This window comes from Clarias gariepinus, chromosome 27, assembly GCF_024256425.1.
Source record: "Clarias gariepinus isolate MV-2021 ecotype Netherlands chromosome 27, CGAR_prim_01v2, whole genome shotgun sequence".
Taxonomy (NCBI): domain Eukaryota; kingdom Metazoa; phylum Chordata; class Actinopteri; order Siluriformes; family Clariidae; genus Clarias; species Clarias gariepinus.
In genome coordinates this window covers 22638695-22661186 of record NC_071126.1, presented here as the reverse complement: position 1 = coordinate 22661186, position 22492 = coordinate 22638695, and the positions used below count along the sequence as shown (strand labels likewise).

General features: G+C 38.9%; 1 protein-coding gene across 1 annotated transcript; it reads left to right on the top strand.

Annotated features, from left to right (window-relative positions):
• Positions 1 to 3468: 3468 nt before the first annotated feature.
• On the top strand, positions 3469 to 5794 carry LOC128514867 (uncharacterized). Its single transcript, XM_053488760.1, has 4 exons — positions 3469 to 3561; positions 3663 to 4007; positions 4159 to 4251; positions 5562 to 5794. The coding sequence occupies exons 1-4, from the start codon at positions 3510 to 3512 to the stop codon at positions 5681 to 5683; spliced, it is 612 nt and encodes a 203-aa protein (XP_053344735.1). The 5' UTR covers positions 3469 to 3509; the 3' UTR covers positions 5684 to 5794.
• Positions 5795 to 22492: the final 16698 nt, after the last annotated feature.

The window sequence follows — 22492 nt, the reverse complement described above, 5'->3', positions numbered from 1 at the left end:
TCTATATATACACACTCAGCAAAAAAAGAAACATCCCTTTTTCAGGACTGTGTATTTCAACAATAATGTTGTAAAAATCCAAATAACTTTACAGATCTTCATTGTAAAGGGTTTAAACAATGTTTTCCATGCATGTTCAATTACCCATAATCAATTAATTAACATGCACCTGTGGAATGGTCGTTAAGACCATAACAGCTTACAGAAAGTACACTCTCAATGTTTTTGGTAAAACATTTTTACACTTAAAAATATTGAGTAAATATAAAAATCATGTAAAATATACTTCATGAATTGAGTACAAGTCAGTAAAAAAATTAAGTAGACCTGAATAACTATATTTAGTACAATGATGTACAAAATTAAGTCTAAAGAATCTAATGAAAATCAGAAGGTAATGCAAAGTGAAAATGAGTAAAATAACTGAATAGATATAATTGAAATGGAAGGTAGAAGATCCTGAAAAAAATACTATTATTTAACAAAAAAATGTGCTACATTTACTAAATATTTTAACTGAATGAAAAAAAAAACAATACACACAATACCAATTTAATTAAACATTTATTTGCCAAATTTGACAAGACATAAAGTCTAAACTCAACCTGGTTTACATGCAAATCACATGTAACAAGATCATAAACAGAGAGCTGTATTTATGTTATTAGTAAACAGTCTCAGAAACAATACTTCTGCCACAAGTATTATACAGTTAACATGTGGAAAGTAGACTTTTGTATTAGAATCTAATGAGTCACATTTTACATCTGAAAGATTGCACACCTTCACTTTCAGCTTCCTGCAAACTGTGGGATCCATACAAATGTGTGTGCAGACCTTCTCAGGTCTTAAAGAAGCAATGACAGTCTAAATGAACACAGGACACTAAATATCCATGACCAACAGTACCATGCTTCACTCCATAATGATCGAAATTCCTTTTGATGATGCGACAAATGCACAGTTTACACCGCCATCCCATAATGCTGGCACCTAAAAAGGAACAATAGTATACAAGTAAGTACAAGTGTGACTGTTAATATAAAGTCTACCAGACGGGTAAAATAGTACTTCCGTTCAAATACATACTTTTTGGACTAATATACATCATCACACTGATCTACGAGTGGTGTTTAAGTCAAAGCGGGACTTGTGATGAAAATTCTCTTAAACGAAGACGTAAAACTGATTTGATTTTACGTAGCCCATTGCTGCTGCTAGGTGTTAAATCTCTCCTTTTACACCAGATTTTAAGTGTCTGTATTAAACGCGCTTCACTATGAACCCCAGGACTGGCCTGTTGCTAGCTATCGTTAGCTCTGTAGCTCGGCTGTGACAGGATTCAGAACAGTAACTCACACCCTATAAAGTTGTGTGTGCAGGCAGACAGAATCATTATCAGTGTTGCCAACTCGTCAGTAAGGAAAGTAGCTATTGGCTGTCGTAGAAGTCGCTAGAAGTCGCTAGATGACGTCATCACGTAATTTGTGTATGTTTCTGAGTTGACATGTGTTTTTTTATATCGCAAAGTTTGGCATAAAAATCAGTCTTGCAATACAGGCAGTATGCCCGTGTATTATCTCCAATAAAAGGCTTCAACCATCTATTGAATTCAGGATTTGATTCCCACTCTCTGAATTTACTCTCTGAGAGTATAGTTTTGACTATGACATGATGAACTAGCGAGCTATATGTTTATGCTAAAGTCACAGAGAAGCACACACACAGTGGATGAGGTAAGTAATGAGGCTGTTTGAGTCAAATGCAGCGATTTATTCTTGTGCAGGAATTTATTTTAGACAAAGAACATTTTTTAATATGCATCGGAACAGGATATTTTTAATTTACATCCCGCTTACAAGCCAGGGCGGGATCACTTAACGGTGGATTCGCGCATGGGCAATTCATTTGCAGTCGAGACTCGTAACTGCAACTGGGGGGGACTCCTGCGAGAGGACAGGAGTGAGTGCTTTGGGACGGGGGAGGGGCCGGCGGCGGCAGCTGCTGTGGCAAGTTGAGAAGAGTCAGTAGACACATCAGAGTCTCCAAAAGTCTCCAGTAACACAAGAAAAAGTCGCCAGATTTGTCGCTAGTCGCTTTTTTAAAAAATTGCCGCTAGAGGGATTCAAAAAGTCGCTACTTATATTTATATACTTATAAATATAGCGACAAAGTCGCTAAGTTGGCAACACTGGTCATTATTACAGTAACTTGTGTTAGCTGTTTACTCACCAGGATTTGTAAGGAATGTTCCAGAATGTTCCAGGTGCTTCATGTCCATTCTCACATCCTCACAGCCTTCTTGTGTCTGATGTTACACCAGAATTCCCATGAGCACTTGCACAGGGCAATTTACTCAACTATTTAAGTTTTTGTTGTTAAATATAAAGAATATTGAGTTGTAATGAGTGATAATTGTAGTTCTTGAAACTAATCAGTACAATTACTCCATTAACAGATATTTTGATTGAAATGTATCAAAAAAAATTAAGTGGATGTTAAAAATATAATTCAGTTAGTCAAATACTGATTTTTACTAGTGAAGTAAACTTAAATTATAGTGTAAATTTAAGACAAAACTAATAGTTGTTTTTTTTAGGCATTTATTTTGATTTGTCAACTCGAACAATCATGTATGTGACTTTTGGAGATTTTATTAAGGTAACATAACCTTTTTATAACTGTGAAATTTACAAGGTCACAGAATCATTTTTTAGAGAGTAGGCATTTAAGGTCACAGTTCTAAAAACGCAGGACACTATAGAGACTTGTTTACTGACTGTGAAAAACACCCAAAGAAAGATGCCCAGGGTTCCTGCTCATCTGCGTGAACGTGCATTAGGCATGCTGCAGGGAGGCATGAGGACCGCTGATGTGGCTAGGGCGATAAATCACCGTAGTACTTCAAGCAGCTGGTGGCCACACCAGATACTGACTGGTACTTTTGATTTGGGCCTCCCTTCATTCAGGGACACATTGGGAAACATTTTATGGTGTTGACTCTTTTGGTGTTCATACACATATTTACACATTAAGTTTACTGAAAGTAAAAACAGTTGAAAGTCAGAGGACGTTTCTTTTTTTTGCTGAGTGTATATATATATATATATATACGCTTACTCCAGTTTCTACGTTAGACAAATGATTAGTGAAAGGTCGGTACTGAGACTGTACAGCGCCCCTCCCCCACAGCAGGATTCCACATTATTCCTCTTTGGGGTTGTTAGATCTGCTGACCTAAAAGCACTTCATTAAACTTCTTCTATCAGAGAGGTTCCAGCACACAGGACTGATAGAGCTCCAGTAGATCATATCTGTAAAGTCATGTGACTCATCACAGCATCAGAATAGACAAGAATTCACTGTGAGCTTCACATCTCATTACAGCTAATGGACCAATCAAATCAGTCCACAGCTTCAAAACATCCAATCAGGCGTGAGTCTGGACCTGGTTTTCTACTGAACACACAAGTTCATTACCTCACTATCACTTTGTCTAAACAGGAACGATGATCACACTCTTTGTGGCTCTTTACTCTCTGCTTTGTCTCTGCACAACTGGTGAGGAACATTTTAAACACTTTTATTTAAAATAGTCATTTTACAACTTTTATTAATTCATTAAAATGAAATATTAAACACCTTTTTTTTTTTTTTTACAGTAAACACTTCTGACATCAATGAGTTTCAAGTGAAAACAGTAAAACATGGAGAAGTTGTAACTATGGAGTGTAACATTAGTGGGGTTAAAGACAAAAAAAATTTAGCTTGGTACAGACAGAGTTTTGGAGAAGTGCCTCAGTTTTTGGTGAGACCGTACAGTAACCCCCAGGGCTACACATTTTCTGATGGATTTAATGATAGCCGCTTCAGTGTTACTGTAAATGAACATAAGTTTGATCTCAACATTACTGAAATAAGAGAAGATGATGGAGGAGAATATTTCTGTGGATATGTGGAGGGAAGTACAGTAAAGTTCACATCTGGAACACGTCTGCAGTTTGAAGGTAAACAGTTTTACTCTGATAACCTGCTAATTCCAGATCAACACTTTAACCAGAATTATGTGTACATGTGCATTAAATGTTGAATATTTCACATTATTCATATTTAGTATAATTTCTGTTTATTTGCTGCTTTTCCAATTTATTTGTAAAGGTGAAGAGATGAAACCCTGTCCTACACCTGGAACACTTAACAAGAACACACACTCTGTTACACACCAGGGTTCAAACAGCAGAGATGGAGAAGGTCAGAGTTTTAATCAAATAAAATTTATATCATTTCCTCAGAGGTGGACGATGTACACAAATCCCTAAATGCTTAAGTACAAGTACTCGCTTTTATTTTTTTTTTACATATTAAACGTTTATTGTGATGAATTATATCTCTAATGTTATATGATTATCTTTGTGATTATTCTCTTGTTCTCTTTGATGAATATAAATCAGTGTTTTATGTGTTTGGTGTGTAATAGATGGACTGAGACACTGGAGTGTTTGATAGTTTAGCAGAGGTTATGATCACAGCCAGTGGAAGCTGAATCTCAGTTGGTTAAAGTAGAATATTTATCATTTCACCAGAGAGCGTTCAGACCAGCTGATGAGTTATAAACACTACACACTGAGGTGAAACAGCTCGCTAATGGAAATGGATAAAACTTCATTAGTGATTATTAGCTCCAGTCTGCACTGCTGTTGTTGTATTGGGTTGTGGTGTAGAGACGCTTCACTGCTCAAGAGTTATTAGTTACTTAGTTAACTACTAATCTACTGAAACTATTTGGTGAATCACACAACATAATCATAAATTAATTTAAAACACAAACACTTAGTGTTAGATAAACATTAGCACAAACAATAGTTCACTGCTACGAGTTGCTCAGATTTAATGGATAATTCTTGTAAGAATTCAGTATTGTAGTCTGTTACACTGATCTTCTTATAGTAACGTACTTAATACCTATACAGTGGAACCTTGGATTAGCAACATTATTCCATTCGGAAGCGGCTCACATTTCAAAACACTCGAATTTCCCCATAGGAAATAATAAAACTCAAATAATTCGTTCCACAGCACAAAAAAATAAATACATAAAAATTAATAATAGAAAATATAAAGTAAAAATAAAATTTGACAGACAAATGATACTTTAAATGGACTGAAGTTAAAGTAAAAACTCCCCTTAAAAGGAATTACTCCTGTGAAGTAGAGACACTTTAATCATTACTTAAGTACAGTAAGAGATTTACATTTACTTTGTTCTTGTCCATCACTGAATTTTGTATAACAAGAAATTTCTTTAAATTAAACCTTATTCTGTGAATAAATCTTTTTAATCTCTAAAGGTAAAGAGATGAAACCCTGTTCTACACCTGGAACACATGACATCACACCTCATAGTAAGAGTTTTAGTCAAATAAGCTTCTTATCTCTTCTATGTCAGGATTTTCCACTGGTAAAACCTTTCTAAATAAATTGTGTTAATAATTTATTAAAAGGTTAATAATTTTAAAGTGTTTCAGCTTTTGATATTTATTAAAAACATGTTTTCCATACAGGTTACAGCTCTACTGATCAGATGCGTGTGCTGTTCTGGCTCTCTGTTTCTAGAGTTGGAGTTCTTGTCTTCATTATTTTTCCAACAATGCTGATTGTTTACAAATTAAAATACAAATTTTAATAAAATGGAAGAAATACTGATAGTCTGTTAGATTTAACTAAATCATATTACTATAAATGGGTGGATGTGTGTTCTCTCTATATGATTTGATGATCTGGTGTTTACAATAGACTTAAAAATACAAGACTTTAGTGTGAACCTGCAGAATGCCTGTGATTTATTTATCTTTTTTATTTTTTAATAAAATCTTTCTGTAAGCCTCTTTTTTAAATAAAGCAGCAGTATGATTTTGTGTCTTGAGTGTAACACTTCCATCTCTCAGTCGAGCATCTGTTCTGTAATCATTCCATTTCAACACCGCTCTTTAATGTTTACTTGGGATGCCTGGATTACAAAAATAAACATTTCTTTATTAATTACTTGTACAGTTGTAAAGGATTCACAGCCAAGTTATTTCACAGGAACATAATAAAACTGTTGTGGTGAAGTATCCATCACAACCTAAATGAAACATGTCTTGTAAACATGATCAAAAACATTGCTAACAGCTTCTGACGCATGCTAGAAAGCAGGAAGCTAATACAGTAGGTGGACAGGCAGTATGCGACTTTTACCGTTGCGGCGCACGGCAACTGCATTTGGGTTTGTGCGATTGCTGGCTTTTACCGCTGAGTGGCGCTATATAACTACAGACTGACTTCTCAGGCCTTAGTTCGTTCTCTCCAGGATTAATGAGTCGCAGCTCGGCTATAGTCGCATGTAGTTGCAGATAAAATCAAGTGAAACATTGTAATTAAACGAATTCATGATCACAGTATTAACATTACAGTACAAATTTATAATTACAATTATTTTAAAAATATTTTTAGGATTGAATTTAAGCAACGTAAACGTTAACACACTGAGCCTTTAGATTTTATGTGTAATTAGTAAAGCTACACGTGTAGGGTCTTGCGTCATCTTTTATTTTGTGTTCTTTAAATTTGTAGTAGATTTATTAAGTGAAATAAATTAAACTAAACGGCCATAAAATTAAAACACTGTCAGATTAATGTGCAAAAACTATATAGTAAAACTATATAAGCTACATGCCTTTATAAGACTCAAATTTTATTTAGGTGCGCTCACAATGACGAAAAAACTATGATTTTGTTGAATAAAAAAAAAGTAAACAGGATGCGCTGTTCTGTATTGTTTTCAGTGAACTTGAGCGCGTCAGAAAATGAGCCGAAACTTCGTGTATATTCGCCTCACAGACATGAAAAATATATACTTATAGAAACCGAAATGTCTGCTTTTATATAAACTAATGAAAAACAAATTATTAGATTATGTAATTTGTATGTAAAGTGAATTGTAGGCGTGTTCACTTGTGCGGAGACGACAAGATGACATTATCACCATCAGCACAGCCGAAACCAAAGAAATTACTAATTTATTAATTAATTAATAAAATGGTCAGGGTGAGTCTCCTTGCTGTTTTTCCCCCAATGCATTTTTTTTACTTTATGCCTGCAGCTGAGCGCTGATTAGATTACGAAGTTAAAGACGTGGATCACGATATGTCACGGCGTGCGCCCAAATATACTATCGCTTCTCGCTCACTCCGTAGGTATGTAAAGGGACGGAGCCGCCTATTCGGGCCGGCTGGCGATAATTAACGTTAAGATCTCAGGCTCCGCATTATAAAAGCAAGGCGCGGAGTTGAGTCCGGGAAGTACGTGATGCGGTGGAGCAGGACAGAGTGGCATGCGAGCGGGGCGATGTGACGCGGCCCAGGGACTTCAAACAGGACACTGGAAGTCCGCCCTTTGATCCTCGCGCTCTCACGGCGCCTTCACTCCGTGCACGAGCTGCCTCCGCGTGCTCCGTTCTGCCACTCTGCCCACTGCCACCAAATTAAATAAACAAATATTGTAAGTAAACAACAATAGCCCACGTTTAGAAATTCTTTACAAGGCTGCATTGGACTGGTGTTATGCGCAGAGCGCCGGGGGATGTAGCCTACTGAAGCTCAAATTTCCGAAAACTACACCTGTGACACAATAACAGTAATATTTCAAACATTTTGCAGGCTGAAGTTTGGAGAAACAAGAGAATAAAGAATAAACCAGTTGTTGGGTCAAAATAACCCAACCAGGTGTTCATTTGTAAATGACTCACTACATCTGACCCAACATGAGCAACACAACAATGTGTTTAAGGTACCCGAAATAACCCAGAATTTTGACCCAGCATAAACCACCCAACGATGTGTTTACAGAAACAACACAGCATTTTTAGTGCGTCTTTTTTGAGTTATTGTAATGTTTTATTCTGAAACTTTATTTTACCAGTTATTTCTATATTTAAAGTTTGATGTATTTTTTAATTAATTTTTTAACATAACAATAAACAGATACAAACCGAGATATAACATTTCATTCTTTAAACAAATAAAATAATCAGCTAGTGAACTTGATTGTCTGTCAAAACAACATTTAACCAATGTTTGTTTTTTTTGACTCATTATTATACAATAAATATCAATATATCTGGTTCAGATTTTTCATTTTTGTTGTATAAAGTTCTCAGATGTGGAAATTACAATCACTGTAGTATTTCTTCTATACAACATATTGTTAAGACTTTTTTATTGACTTAATTATATTTTAAACTGCGTAGAGTAAAAAATGTCACTTTTTTTATCTTGCACTGTTTTACCCTCCATGTTCGTCTTCAGTTTTTATTTTGTACTGTTCCCGCTTGCCCTATTTGCTTTTAAAGTGCCCCAATTATGCCATTTTTAAAGGTTGCTAATATTGCTTAATGAGTCTCTTAAATTCAAATTCAAATTTAAATTTTATTTGTCACATACACAGTCATACACAGTACGAAATGTAGTGAAATGCTTACACGACCGCCAGTGACCTTAAAAAGAGAATTAAAGCTTATAATAGTAATAAATATGAATAAAAGAAATACGATAGAAAATGTAAATAAAAAAATAAAATAAATAAAATAAAATGTAACTAGGAAAAATAGAACTAAAAATAGAAACTGAAAATAGAAATGTACTGTACAAATAGAACTATAATGGTGTGCAAATATGCATAGAAAAAGTGACTTTGTGCCAAGGTTATTAAAGTGTCTTTGTGCAATGGTCCAGAATGTAAACGTAAACATGTAGTGTAGATGTGATGTGCGTGGAGTTGTCCATAGTGTCCATGGATGTATAAAGATTGATTGATTGATTGTGAAAATTGTGAAAATATTGTGTTAATTCTGCATAGTGGTGTGGTTGAGAGACCTTATTGCCTGCGGGAAGAAGCTCCTCCTCGGTCTCTCTGTGTTGGCCCTCAGGGAGCGGAATCGCTTCCCAGACTGCAACAGAGTGAACAGTCCATTGTTGGGGTGGCTGAGGTCCTTCACGACCTTCCTGGCCTTGGTCCAGCACCGCTTGGTGTAGATTGAGTGCAGGTCAGGGAGCTCGGTGCGGATGATGCGCTCAGCTGATCGCACCACCCTCTGTAGAGCTCGTCTGTCCTGCATGGTGCTGTTCCCGAACCAGGTCGTGATGTTTCCCGTCAGGATGCTCTCTATGGTGCAGGAGTAGAAATTCCTGAGCACCTTGGAGGGCAGTCTAAAGTCTCTCAAGCGTCTGAGGTGGTACAGACGCTGCCGGGCCTTTTTTATCATGGTGTTGATGTGACAAGACCATGCCAGGTCCTGCGTGATGTGAACACCGAGGTATCTGAAGCTGTCCACTCTCTCCACTGGGCTCCTGTTGATGATGGGGGTCTGGTAGTTCCTCACCTGCTTTGTACTGAAGTCCACTATTAGCTCCTTTGTCTTGCTAACGTTCAGGAGGAGATTGTTTCTCTGGCACCAGTTCTCCAGATTTCCAGCCTCCTCCAGGTAGGCCGTCTCATTGTTGTTGGTGATCAGGCCCACCACGACAGTGTCGTCAGCAAACTTGAGTCATAGGTGTACAGAGAGTACAGCAGGGGGCTCAGAACACAACCCTGGGGGGGCTCAGAAAATTGGAGATCCACTGACACATGGATGAGCTGAGTCCCAGGTGCTCCAGCTTGGTGGTAAGTGTGGAGGGAATTATGGTGTTAAATGCAGAGCTGTAGTCGATGAAGAGCATTTTCACATAATTCCCCCTCCGAGTGTCCAGGTGAATGAGAGATGTACGGAGGAGATGTGAGATTGCATCGTCCGTGGAACGGTTTGGACGGTATGCAAACTGTAGTGGGTCCAGTGTGTCTGGTAGTGAAGAAATGATGAAGTCTCTGACCAGGCGTTCAAAGCACTTTATCACTACTGAAGTGAGGGCTACAGGGCGATAGTCATTAAGAGAAGCAGGATGTGGTTTCTTTGGGACAGGAACAATAATGGACTCTTTGAAGCATGTGGGGATCACTGACTGAGATAAAGAGATGTTGAATATCTCAGTGAACACAGGTGCTAGTTTACATGTATGCAAGGTCAAAAAACACTTTAGTTTTTTTCTTCAAAAATAGATTTAATTTTAACCCATTTCTAAATGATTCGTAAACGACTCGTGTGAAGCAGTTGGAAGATTCAGTCTGTCTAAACCCCTCCTTTCCGTGAGCCCTCACTGCTGTGATTGGTCAGATGGCGCAGTGATTTATGACTGGTCTACCGCTACAGCGTGTGTTGGAAAACGAAACGCCCATGACCATAACTGAACGACGGCTCTGGAGACGCGTCAATACATAGAAAAGATGGCGTTGGTTTTACCGCGTAACGACCAGCTAATTTTATATTAACTGTGGCTACAAAAATCGAGAGGTCTTTTATCTTTGTGTCGGTGTTGCGTTAAAAGGCCAGTGAGCAAAAAGGACAAACACAAACAAGTAGATAAAGCAAACGTGTATTATACAAAACTAAATAAAGTAAACGAAAAAGGTGCACCACAACCAAACAAAGATATAAACAATATTTACAAACTACATATAATAAACTGTATATGTATGTGTGTGAGTGGAAAATGTCCGAAGTCCGTGTTTATTGTATGTGTGTTAGAGGAGTATAGTTCAGTCTCACCGGGGTTAATGAAGTCCGAGAGGCCGATGACGGGGAATACAGTATGTCCAGTCAAAGATAATCTGGTTAAAAGATCCACAGAAAATGATCCACAACAATCTCTCCTTCTCTCGTCCAAACAAATAACGCCAGCGCTTGTCCACCATTACTACATGCATTTTGTGTGCTCCGTTCCCTTACTCTTCGGCATATTTTCCCTCTGGGCTTCCCGTAGATAGCCATGTGCACTTCGCGAGTGTTAGAGTTCAGTTAAATAAATAGTTAAAAAGGATTTTGTGTGCTCTCGTTTTTATTGTTGTTATATATTACAAAGTGTTTAAGCGAACCTTGCATGAATGCTTGGTCACATTAACAAGAGTTTCGTAACGTGTAAAACGTGGGCCGGCACGTTGTTCGCGATGTAGATGGTGGGCGGACCTTATGCAAATATGTTATGGAGTGACGTGAATCCGTAACAGATTAAAAATAGATTTGCTAACGACTTGTTTAGGCGAATGTGAGCCGATTCTTTTTTTTTTTTTAATAGACAAAAACTCCATTTATCGTGCACTGTCAGCGTCACAGATAGTGCAGATAGTTTATGTTCACATACAGCTACATGACACACTGCATGAAAGAAAATATTTGAAAAAGCATAATAGTGGCACTTTGTGTTCCTTTTTTTTTTGTTTGTTTCAATTTTGTACTGTTCCTGATGCAGTTTAACCCTGCATGTATGTTTTTGCACAGTTTATGTTTTTGGTTTGCACCATTTTACCCTGAATGGTGTTCGCACTTTTTATTTATTTTGAACTGTTCCTGTAATTTTTGGAAGTGAATCTAAAGTTATTCTAAATAAACCACAAACAAAGAAATGTTTCTGTCCTCTAATTATTTTCTTGTAACACTTTCCTCTGTCCCATACCTGACTGAAAGGGGTAATTATACAGCTTATTATGCGGGTCTTTGTCTTCTCTGGTGTGAATTACAGCATTATTCATGATTTACATTTACATTTAGGCATTTGGCAGACGCTCTTATCCAGAGCGACTTACAAAAAGTGCTTTAATGTTTACATAGTTGGATACATACTTACACTGGTTTAACTAGGTTAATAACTAAGTGCCATTAGTCCAACACAACTAAGAAGAGGTTTTTTTTTTTTTTTTTTTTGGGTTAGTCCAAGTACTGGAGAAACAGATGCGTCTTGAGTCGTCGTTTAAAGATAGTCAAAGTCTCTGATGTACGGACATCTAGAGGAAGTTCATTCCACCACCTAGGTGCCAGAACAGAAAAGAGCCTGGATGAATGCCGCCCTCGATCCCTGAGAGATGGTGGGATGAGGCGAGCAGTGCTGGAGGATCGGAGGGAACGTGGTGCAGCGCGTGGTGTAATTAGCGCAGAGAGGTAAGTGGGTGCTGGGCCATTTTTAGCTTTGTACAGTAGGCAAGCATCAGTGATTTGAATTTGATGCGAAGCCAGTGCAGGGAGCGGAGAAGTGGGGTGGTGTGGGAGAACTTGGGGAGGTTAAAAACGAGACGTGCTGCTACATTCTGGATCAGTTGCAGAGGACGAATCGGGGACAGAGGCAGGCCTGCCAGGAGTGAGTTGCAGTAGTCCAGTCTTGAAATAACAAGGGACTGAACAAGCACCTGAGTAGCCTGTGAAGAAAGAAATGGGCGAATTCTTCTGATATTGTAAAGAAGAAATCGACAAGAGCAAGTAAGGTTAGCGATGTGTGGGGAAAATGACAAATGATTGTCCACGGTTACCCCAAGATTGCGGGCGGTGGCTGAAGGAGTGATTTGGTTGTTGTCCATGGATATCACAAGGTCTTGACTTGGAGATGAGTCACAAGGGATAAACAACAGTTCGGTTTTACTGAGATTGAGCTTCAGCTGATGAGCAGCCATCCAAAATGAGATGTCTGCCAGACATGCTGAGATCCGGGTGGAAACCTGAGTGTCAGAGGGAGGAAAGGAGAGAACAAGTTGGGTGTCGTCTGCATAACAGTGGTATGAGAATCCATGCGATGATATGACCTTACCAAGAGACCGGGTATAGAGGGAGAACAGAAGAGGACCAAGCACTGAGCCCTGCGGGACACCAGTAGAGAGTCTACGTGGGGCAGATGTAGATCCCCTTCATGTTACCTCATATGACCTATCTTTTAGGTAAGAAGCAAACCATTGCCACGCTGTTCCACAAATTCCAAGGCTTGTAAGAATAGATACTAGAATCTTGTGGTTCACCGTGTCAAATGCAGCTGACAGGTCCAGGAGGATGAGGACAGATGACAGCTTAGCAGATCTAGCAGCATGGAGCTTCTCAGTGACTGACAGAAGGGCAGTCTCTGTGGAATGTGCCACTTTGAATCCAGATTGGTTTGGGTCATTAAGGTTGTTCTGTGAGAGATAAAGAGACATTTGATTATAAACGGCTCTTTCAAGAATTTTGGAAATAAAAGAGAGCAGTGATACCGGGCGATAGTTGTTAACTTCTGATGGGTCCAGGCAGGGTTTCTTGAGGATGGGAATAACCCTCGCCTTCTTAAAAGCGGCAGGAACATGACCAGATGATATGGATTGGTTGATGATGGCTGTGGTGAAGGGAAGGAGGTCCCGTGAGATGGCCTGGAGCATTGTGGAAGGGATTGGGTCTAATGAACAGGTGGTGGGGTTAGATGACGAGATGATCTCTTGAATCTCATCAGATGACAGGTTGGAAAATTCTGTTAAAGGAGGGAAGGAAAGGTCCTGAGGTTCTGCCGTAGGAGCTTGGTTGAGAGCGAAGGACTGGCGGATTGCTGCAATCTTCCCATCGTAGAATGTGGCAAAATCGTCAGCAGTCATAGAGGAAGGGGCAGGAGGAGTCGGTGGGTTAAGTAGTGAGGAGAAGATGTTGTGGAGTTTGCCAGGATCATGTGCAGAGGATTCCAACTTTTGTCTGAAGAAGGTAGTTTTGGCAGAAGTCACATCACATGAGAATTTGGAAAGAAGAGTCTGGTAAGAGATGAGATCTGCATCAAGTTGCGATTTCTTCCATCTTCTCTCCGCAGTTCTTAATTCTCTCCTGTTGTTGCGCAGTACATCAGATAGCCAAGGAGCAGGACAAGACGTCTTCCTTGGTTTAGATGACAGCGGGCAAAGGAGATCTATGAATGAGGAGAGAGAGGAGAGGAAAGTTTCAGTCGCAGTCTCTAGTGGTAAAGAGGAGAAGTAGTCTGGGTCTGGGAGGAATGATAGGGTGTATGAAGACACAGAGGAAAACGAGACAGAGTGAAGGTTTTTGCGGGTAAAAGAGACATTTTGGTGGTTAGGTTTACATAGAATGGGAAGGGTTATGGTGAAGGATACCAGGTAATGATCAGATTTATGAAGAGGAATAGTAGTGATATCTGTGACTGGGGAAGGGCGGCAGAAAACAAGGTCGAGAGAATTTCCTGCTTTGTGTGTAGGAGGGCAGCTGTTAAGAGTTAAAGAGAAGGAGTTAAGGAGAGGGAGAAGGAAAGAGGATTGGAGTTTATCAGATGGAAGGTTGAAATCTTCTAGAACAGTGAGAGGAGTGTTAGCAGAAGGAAAAAGAATAAGAAGTATGTCCATTTCATCTAGAAAGTTTCCTAGAGAGCCAGGAGGACGGTAAATAACTAAGATGTGGAGGTTAATTGGAGAGGTTACCTTAACTGCATGAAATTCAAATCATGAAAAACTGAGATGAGACAGGGTGATAGGTGAGAAGGACCATCTCTTGGACAACAGGAGACCCGTACCACCACCTCTGCCAGTTTTTTCGTGGAGTGTGAGAGAATACATAGGCAGAGGATAGGGCAGCCGGTGTAGCTGAGTTCTGAGGAGATATCCAGGTCTCAGTTAGTGCTAGAAAGTCAAAAGAGTAATGGGTAGCTAGGGCAGAGATAAAGTCTGCTTTCTTTACAGCAGATTGGCAGTTCCAGAGCCCACCTACCACCAGTGCAGGACAATGAGACAGTACTGGAGGGTAGATGAGGTTTCTGGGAGATTTGCCTTTGCTGTGTGAGACAGAGATGACTGACAGAGATAGGTTGAAGACACATGCTAGACTGAGGTAACTGTCTATAAAACTTGTAACTTCTTGGTAAACAAGAGTTTGAGTCAATTCTCTGTGCACTACCTTTGTTGCAGGATATTCTTATTAACTGCTACAGACACAAGTGTCTGTAGCGGAGACACCTTCAATATATGTAGCTAAGCCCTGCCCACAATTCACACCTTAAGGAAGCCTGAAACTACTCTTGATTAATTACCTGAGAACAAATTGCTTTAGACCTCCTTCAATCACACTGCAATCAACACTACCAAACATCAAAAACTAGGGACAGTATACAGTATGAACTAATTGTGTTTTCAAAAACAGTACAAAAGTTAAAAACCTACCTTACCAGTGGAGAAGAATCCAATTTAGAAAACTAAAGCACACATGATCATTCACGCCTCCTCGCATACAGCCTTCTAAACAAAAAGTGTCTTAGAAAATGTAAATGAATGTATTGTTTTCTGTAAACGAGTGAGTGAGATAATCGTCACATCATTTTGAAGTAAAACCTCTACACTACAAGATCCAGGTCACAAAAGTCTTGTACACAAATGTCATGAATGTGTTTTGTGGTCTTATTTCAGTGACTTATTTTTTAGTTGTTTTCAAAAATCACACATAACTGTTTTTTTCTCCAATATACAAACTTGTACATACATGCTGCTCATATATTATTGTTGCCCAGTTTGTGCTGAATAAAATGTTATCAGCCTTTAGACATTTATATGTTTATAAGTAACTGAAAAATACACAAATGTCAGGACACGTCAGAATCTCTTCAGAGCTCCAAAACACCCTCAGACTCCTGATGGTTAACTCTGTGGTCCCAGATACCATTAACCCATTTCAGTTCACCTACTGCCCCAGTAAATCAATGGATGACATAATAGTGATGGCCCTACACTTGGACTACACCTGCACAACAGCAGAACATATAGTAAATATGTATGTCTACTCTTCGTAGGCTATTGTTCTGCCTTCAATGCCATATGCAAAGCCTTTTGTGAGGCTGACAGACCTGGACGTCCTATCTGTCACTTAAAGTAATTGGATTCTGGACTTTCTCCAGAATGAGGGTAAAACTGGGAGACAAGGTCTGTCCTGAGTTTACAGTCAGCACAAGAACACCTGACTAGGGATGGTCCCACTTTACCGTGAAGACAGTCCTAATATTGGCTGATGCTGACAGCTGTTCATGGAGGACTTGTGACTAGTAGTCGCTCGACAGCTCAGGACGTGAATTTCCTACAGTCTACCTGAGCCTCCAATAATGAACTGGACTCCATATTAACTTAAAGATATCATGTGTTTCTGACTTCATGTGTTTCAACTTCTAGCTGTCCAACACACAGTATGATTGCATAACAATTCCTGCAATCCATTATCCCTGAAATGAGGATGGGTTCCCTGTTGAGTCTGGTTCCTCTTAAGGTTTCTACCTACTGCCTTCTCAGGGAGTTTTGCTTGGCCACAGTCACCATCAGGGCCATTATAATAATTTTGATACACATTTTCTTGCATTGCATAATTCAGTTCAATTCAATTTTATTTGTATAGCGCTTTTAGCAATTTTCATTGCCGCAAAGCAGCTTTACACAATCAAAAGAATTATTTAAGTTTGTATGAAATGTGAATTTGTATGAATCAAAATGGTCAGTTTGTCCCTGGTGAGCAAGCCGAGGGCGACAGTGGCAAGGGAAAACTCCCTGAGATGGTAATAGGAAGAAACCTTGAGAGGAACCAGACTCAACAGGGAACCCATCCTCATCTGGGTGAAACAGAAAGCAGTAAATGATCTGCATTTATACAGTGTGTAGGGTGGGAGGCAGTTCAGCTATAATAGCTGATGTTAATTGATGTTAATATGGAGTCCAGGTAGTTATTGAAGACCCAGGTAGACTTGTAAGAAGTTCCAGTCCTGAACTATCGAACTGTCAAGTCCCCAGAGAAACAGTTGCCAACACCAGTCAAGGCCAGAACCATTTTCTAGGTAGAGAGAATCATTCCCAGACACCAGACGCATCCCAGAGAGACACACGGGGCATCCATGTGACGAGATCTTCAGCCAGAAGCAGGGCACCAGGATGGGTCAGACAGGTCCGGAGGGCAGAGGGAGTCTGGATCACTGGCAGCTCGGGAACGACATGTGTAGCTCGACAGAGAGAGAGAAAGAGTGAAAGGGGGAGACAGGAGGAGAGAGGAAAGAGAAAGAGGGGGGGAAAGAGAAGAAGAGGAGAGATGGCAGTTAGGTATGGTCACAGTCACACAATGTATAATGTGAATGTATATTAACTGTAGAGTGCAAGCAGAGACTCCGGCAGGACTAACTATGACATCATAACTAAAAGGAATACACATCTTTATAATTTTCTTTTGATTCGGTAAAGCTGCTTTGTGACAAATACCTGGACATGGTATGTGTGTGTCTGTGTGTGTATAGGTGGGTTTTTCTTTCTTTCTTTCTTTCTTTCTTTCTTTCTTTCTTTCTTTCTTTCTTTATTTTTTGCTTTAAATTTTTTTTGCACAGAAAATTCAAACACGTGTGCTCTTAGTAAGCACTGAAATGTGTGCAATGTAAAAATGGTACAGAAAGTGAAACATGTTTAAACTGAGAGCAGAGTCAATGTGGAAGCAAGAAAGTTTCATTAATAATTCACACAAAAGAAACGATGCACACATGCGTATCCCAATTCACATGCATGAAACCAAATTCACGTGCACAAAATAAATATATATATATATATATATATATATTCATAATATACGCGTCACAATTGCAAAACACAATTTACGGATGTACAACTGTATACAAATTTTTTGACTGTTTAAAAGTGTATCATGGACTTTAAATGTGAAAATCGTCTTTCGTGTGTGAATAGCCCTGGATTTGTATGTGTGTATTTTTAAAACGTTGCTGGCACCAACGTGAGTCACTCATGCTCTTTAGCCAATCAGATGCGACCTCACCATTCAACCAATCACAGCCCTCCAGAAGCGCTCGAGTAGCTCAGCTTTACACATCTTTTGCGCAATCTGAGTTAATTACAACTGAAATAAAGTTTTACCGACTCAAACCAAGAACAGGATGCACGTCTAAATTATTACTTTATTTTGTAATGTTTCATTAATAAACTTCACCGGAAATAACACAGTTAACCACTTTATCATCTTTATAAACACTTCACCCTCATTACATGTTTGTCAATTAAGACAGTCACAGTTTTTAATTTGGAGAATAGATGTTTCTATGGGTCACAGGGTGTTCTGATATATCTGAATGCCACCAGATTTGCTTTTATTTTATTAACAGCTCAAATGTTTATAACATAATGGATTAAAGCTGCATGATTTCAAAGTTGCTTTTGTGCGTCACTGAGCCAGAGAGCGGGTGTCAATACATAAGTATTATTAAACAGCTTCACAAACAGTCTCTTCATCACTAATCAGTCATTAATGAGACTATTTTGCTTCCATAAATCAGAAGTCATAAATGCTCCACATATTACACTTTAGCAAATAATTGAAGATCACTTTAATACAGCTACTTCCTGTTTCTTATTAATAGGAAATTATACAATCCTCCCCTCCTCCCCTCACACTGATACTTTGCAGGTTCCACCATATTGACACTGTGTCTGTTCCCCGAAAACACAATATGAAAGTTTCTTCTAATAATCTAATTACTAGAAGATAAAATGATCATCACATGCACGGCCAGTACCTTTGATCTGAAGCTAGGACTGATAAACATTACATCTCTTACATTTAATGTGTTTATGGAACTAGAACTGATCAGATACTAGAATTAGACCAAATGAGTAGTGGAGCTCTAAATGAACACACTACAGTCATGGGAAAAAGAAAGTGCACCCTCCTTCATGTACTATGTTCATATTTATCAGGGCCCAGATATAATAACTGTGTGGTCATCATTAACTTCTATAAACAAACACATGACTTCAGATCAAAACCAAAAACACAACAGATTTTAATTCTTTTTACCAAAAATTAAACCATCCTTCACAAACTTAGGGTGAATAATTCAGTGAGAAAGAACAACATTTAGCAACAATAACTCACTCACTGGAGCCTATCCCAGGAGGCTTAGAACACCCTGGACAGGATTCCAATCCATCACAGGGCACAGACACACTTTCATTTACACACTACTGTAATTTGGGAACACCAATTATCCCAATCTGCAGGTATTTGGGCTGTGGGAGGAAACCAGAGCACCCAGAGGAAACCCACCAAGCATGAACAAGCAAACTGCTTACACACAGAGACGAGAGTCGAGCCTGGCCGGGAATAGAACCCTGATCCTGGAGATGCAAGGCAACAGTGCTAACCACTACATCACCTACGGCTACAACAATAACCACACTTCAAAATTAAAGATTGTATTAAAAGTAATGATTTTTTAGCAGTTTATAAAAAATTGGTTTGGAGGAATTTTGTTCTACTTTTATTCACAGCATTGCTACAGTTTGGTGATGTTTGCGGGCATTTATTTATACACAGTTCTTGTAAGATCCCCTCATGATATCTTAGTGGGGCTGAGGTCTGGACTTTGACTTGGTCATTTCAATGCCTTAGTTATTTTGTTGATTTCATAAATACAGTTTATTTGTATAGCACTCTTAACTATTAACATTATCATAAAGCAGCTTACATACAGACATACAAAATTCCATAAAGTTTATTTTTAATGATAAAACCAGAGGTGACAGAAGAGAACCCATCCTTATCTGGGTGTCAGTAATTAATAATAAATGATCAGCTAAAACTGTATACTATTAGTCAAAAAGTGCAGTTGTGTTAATAGTAATTAACGAGGTTGTGTGTGTGTGTGTGTGTGTGTGTGTGTGTGTGTGTGTGTGTGTGTGTTGCACATAATTCTACTGCATATGTCTTAACATTAAGAGGAAAGGAAATGTACCCAGATGAACTTTTACAACGCCCAGTATGATTTTACACAATATGGATGTTACACACACAAACTACAGCCAACACGTGTTTACAGACACACAAGTTCTCAAGATTTTGGATCTCAGTCTCATAGTCTAGCTTTGCACTGGGGCTGGACACAAGCTTTCCTCTTTTGACGTTTGTGCATTTTATCCAGTCCAAGCTCCATCTAAATATTGTTAAACATGCCAAGCTCTTGATGCAGTTGATCAACATCTTTTACAAAGATCTTGGGGTCATCCATGTATAGCAGGGGGCTTACTCTGTGCTCCTTGTAAAAAACATAGCAAACCTTATCTCTGTGTAGAATATTAATGAAAGGTATTAGTGATATTTAGAACAGTGGTGGTGACAATGAGTCACCTTGAAAGATGTTCATGCAGCCTCTCAAGCACCAAAGCTGCATCTGATGCTTGATGAAGTCTCTTTCACTGTGTCTTCAAGACTTAACGAAAGGTAGGGCAAGTGCCAAACAATATTAGGACCAGGCCATTCAGAGTTGTGTTGTACTGGTATTGTTCTGGTGCTTCATCAAGCAACCGTCAAACTTCCACCATCAGTTAATCTTCACCTTTTCAACCATCTTCTATTAATTGTAATTCTGTTCTGTTAAATTAAAAAACATCTGATCTACAATCCAAATGCACAGAGAAGTTTAATACACAAGTGTTTACAAAATATTAAGGTATTCATTAAGAAAAAGGGGATAAATCTGTGGGCTTCTATCTGCTCGATAAACCTCTAAGTTTACTTTTCTGTCTTGTGCAATGTGACCTTGTGAGTGTATGTACTGTACACACCAATCAGCCCTATGTATATAATAATCTCGCATACAAGGCACTTTGGTTATCTAATTTTTTACCTATTTTGAAGAGATTTTCTTTTACATTAACATTTTCTGAACTTTTCCAAAATTTCACAAGGCCATGCATTGACAAGTAGAGTGGTAGTTTGCCTGGGATAGGTGTGTGCCTAAGTCTGTTGTCGGTCCTCGTTCACTTTGTAGGTTTCCTAAGTAGGCACCCTCCCCCCTCTGCTGGAGCGCAAACAGGCGGGGCCACCAGAGAAGAGAGCAAAGAGTCGTGCGTTAAGGCCCCTAACCCCAAACCTGCAAAGCCGCTCAGCCAACGGACATCAAAAAAGGGACTCCCGTCTGTGGCCCACTTTATTTTGATTTGCTGTTTTGGCTCATGTCAGCAGGAGTGGTCATCTTTAGGGAGTGTGCAGGAGTGCTCTGCAAGCTCAGTCTACCACTCTGCTGCCTTTCGCCAGCCGTGTGGCTGCATGCCCACATTAATTTGTTTATTTGGAGCAAAATTGTTCATTTGAATTCAGCAGATGAAAATGATTTGTTTAAATACACCTTAAATTCCTTTTGGGACCTTTGGTTACCTGGACATTCAATAGAGGGACAGAAACCCCTTAGATTTAATTAAAATTGACATGATTTGTGTTGCAAAATCTATCCAAAGTCTTATGGGTTTGAAATGGCATGACAGTGAGCAAAGTGATTACAGAATTAATATTTTTTTGTGAACTATCCCTTTTTAAATATCATACAGCTTTGACTGTCAGCTGGTTTTACAGTGACTGCACTTGAGCTGTGGAGGGTACTTTAAATTTAATGCATTTATCAGCCCAAAAAGTACTGTAGGCATATGGTGTTGAGATGGTTTTCAAGGATTTCCTTCAAGAAAATGTGCAAGCCATCCAAATGCAGTGCTTGTGGAGATTCTTTTGCCAACACAGTTACACTGAAAAAAGTGAAACTGCTGTGTCATTGATACAAAGTATGTTTCTACATTGATCTGATGGAAATTTTTGTTTTCCTACACGAAACTGATATTTCTACGTTACACTGCTACAAAGTATCATTTTTTTTCATTTAAATTATGAATGCCTTAAATCAGGTGTCTTCAACTAAAATTGCTTGAGGTCCGGTAAATAAACACTCCTCACCAGGTAAGGTCCGGACAACCCAAAACAGACACTGATGCTTTAGGTGTATCCAATATATGTTTTCATATGGATAAACATGTCTTTTTTGTATGTATAAACAAACCAATTTACATCCTTCACAAATTGAATCTCATTTTAATGCTTAAACATTAACAACTCCTTTACTATTTCCCCATCTGTAAAGGGCTTGTTATGTTTTCCTAAAATCCCCTGTATTCTCAGTGAACATCCATAAGCTCATTGCTGGGCGGTGAGTGTGTGAGAGAGGACCTGTGTGGATCGCTCATACTGCACTTTAAGCTCATTTATTATCCTCGCCCTTACCTCAGACTGCTGGGGGTAAGTTTCTTTAAAGTGTCAATGTTTAGCTTCGTAATGGCCTTTAATGTTTCCACTTTTGACAACCGCAACAGAGTCCGAGCAAATAACACACACAGGCCTCGTAGAGCTTGATGCAGGAAGAATGAATGCATATTTTCCCACCCATTCATCCTGAAAAACTCTCCAAATCAACTTTTCAAATATTTTTAACGTGATTTTTTTTTTCTTTTGCACTAATCTGTCTATGCGCTGCTCTCGCTTTCTGCTCTCTTCAATGCACGCATAACTGCACATCTGAACGTATCGGTTGGCGTAGCAACCCGTGGTGCCGTAGGACCCAAATGGCTCTACTGAGCTGACCTTCACGTGCCCGATATACATGTTCTTTCATTAGAAAATAGCGTTTGCTATATATATATATATATATTTTTTTTTTAAATACTAAGTCAAAAGGCTTCGTGGTCCGGATGGACGCATCTCGCGCCAGTTGGCGACCCCTGCCTTAAATCTTTATTT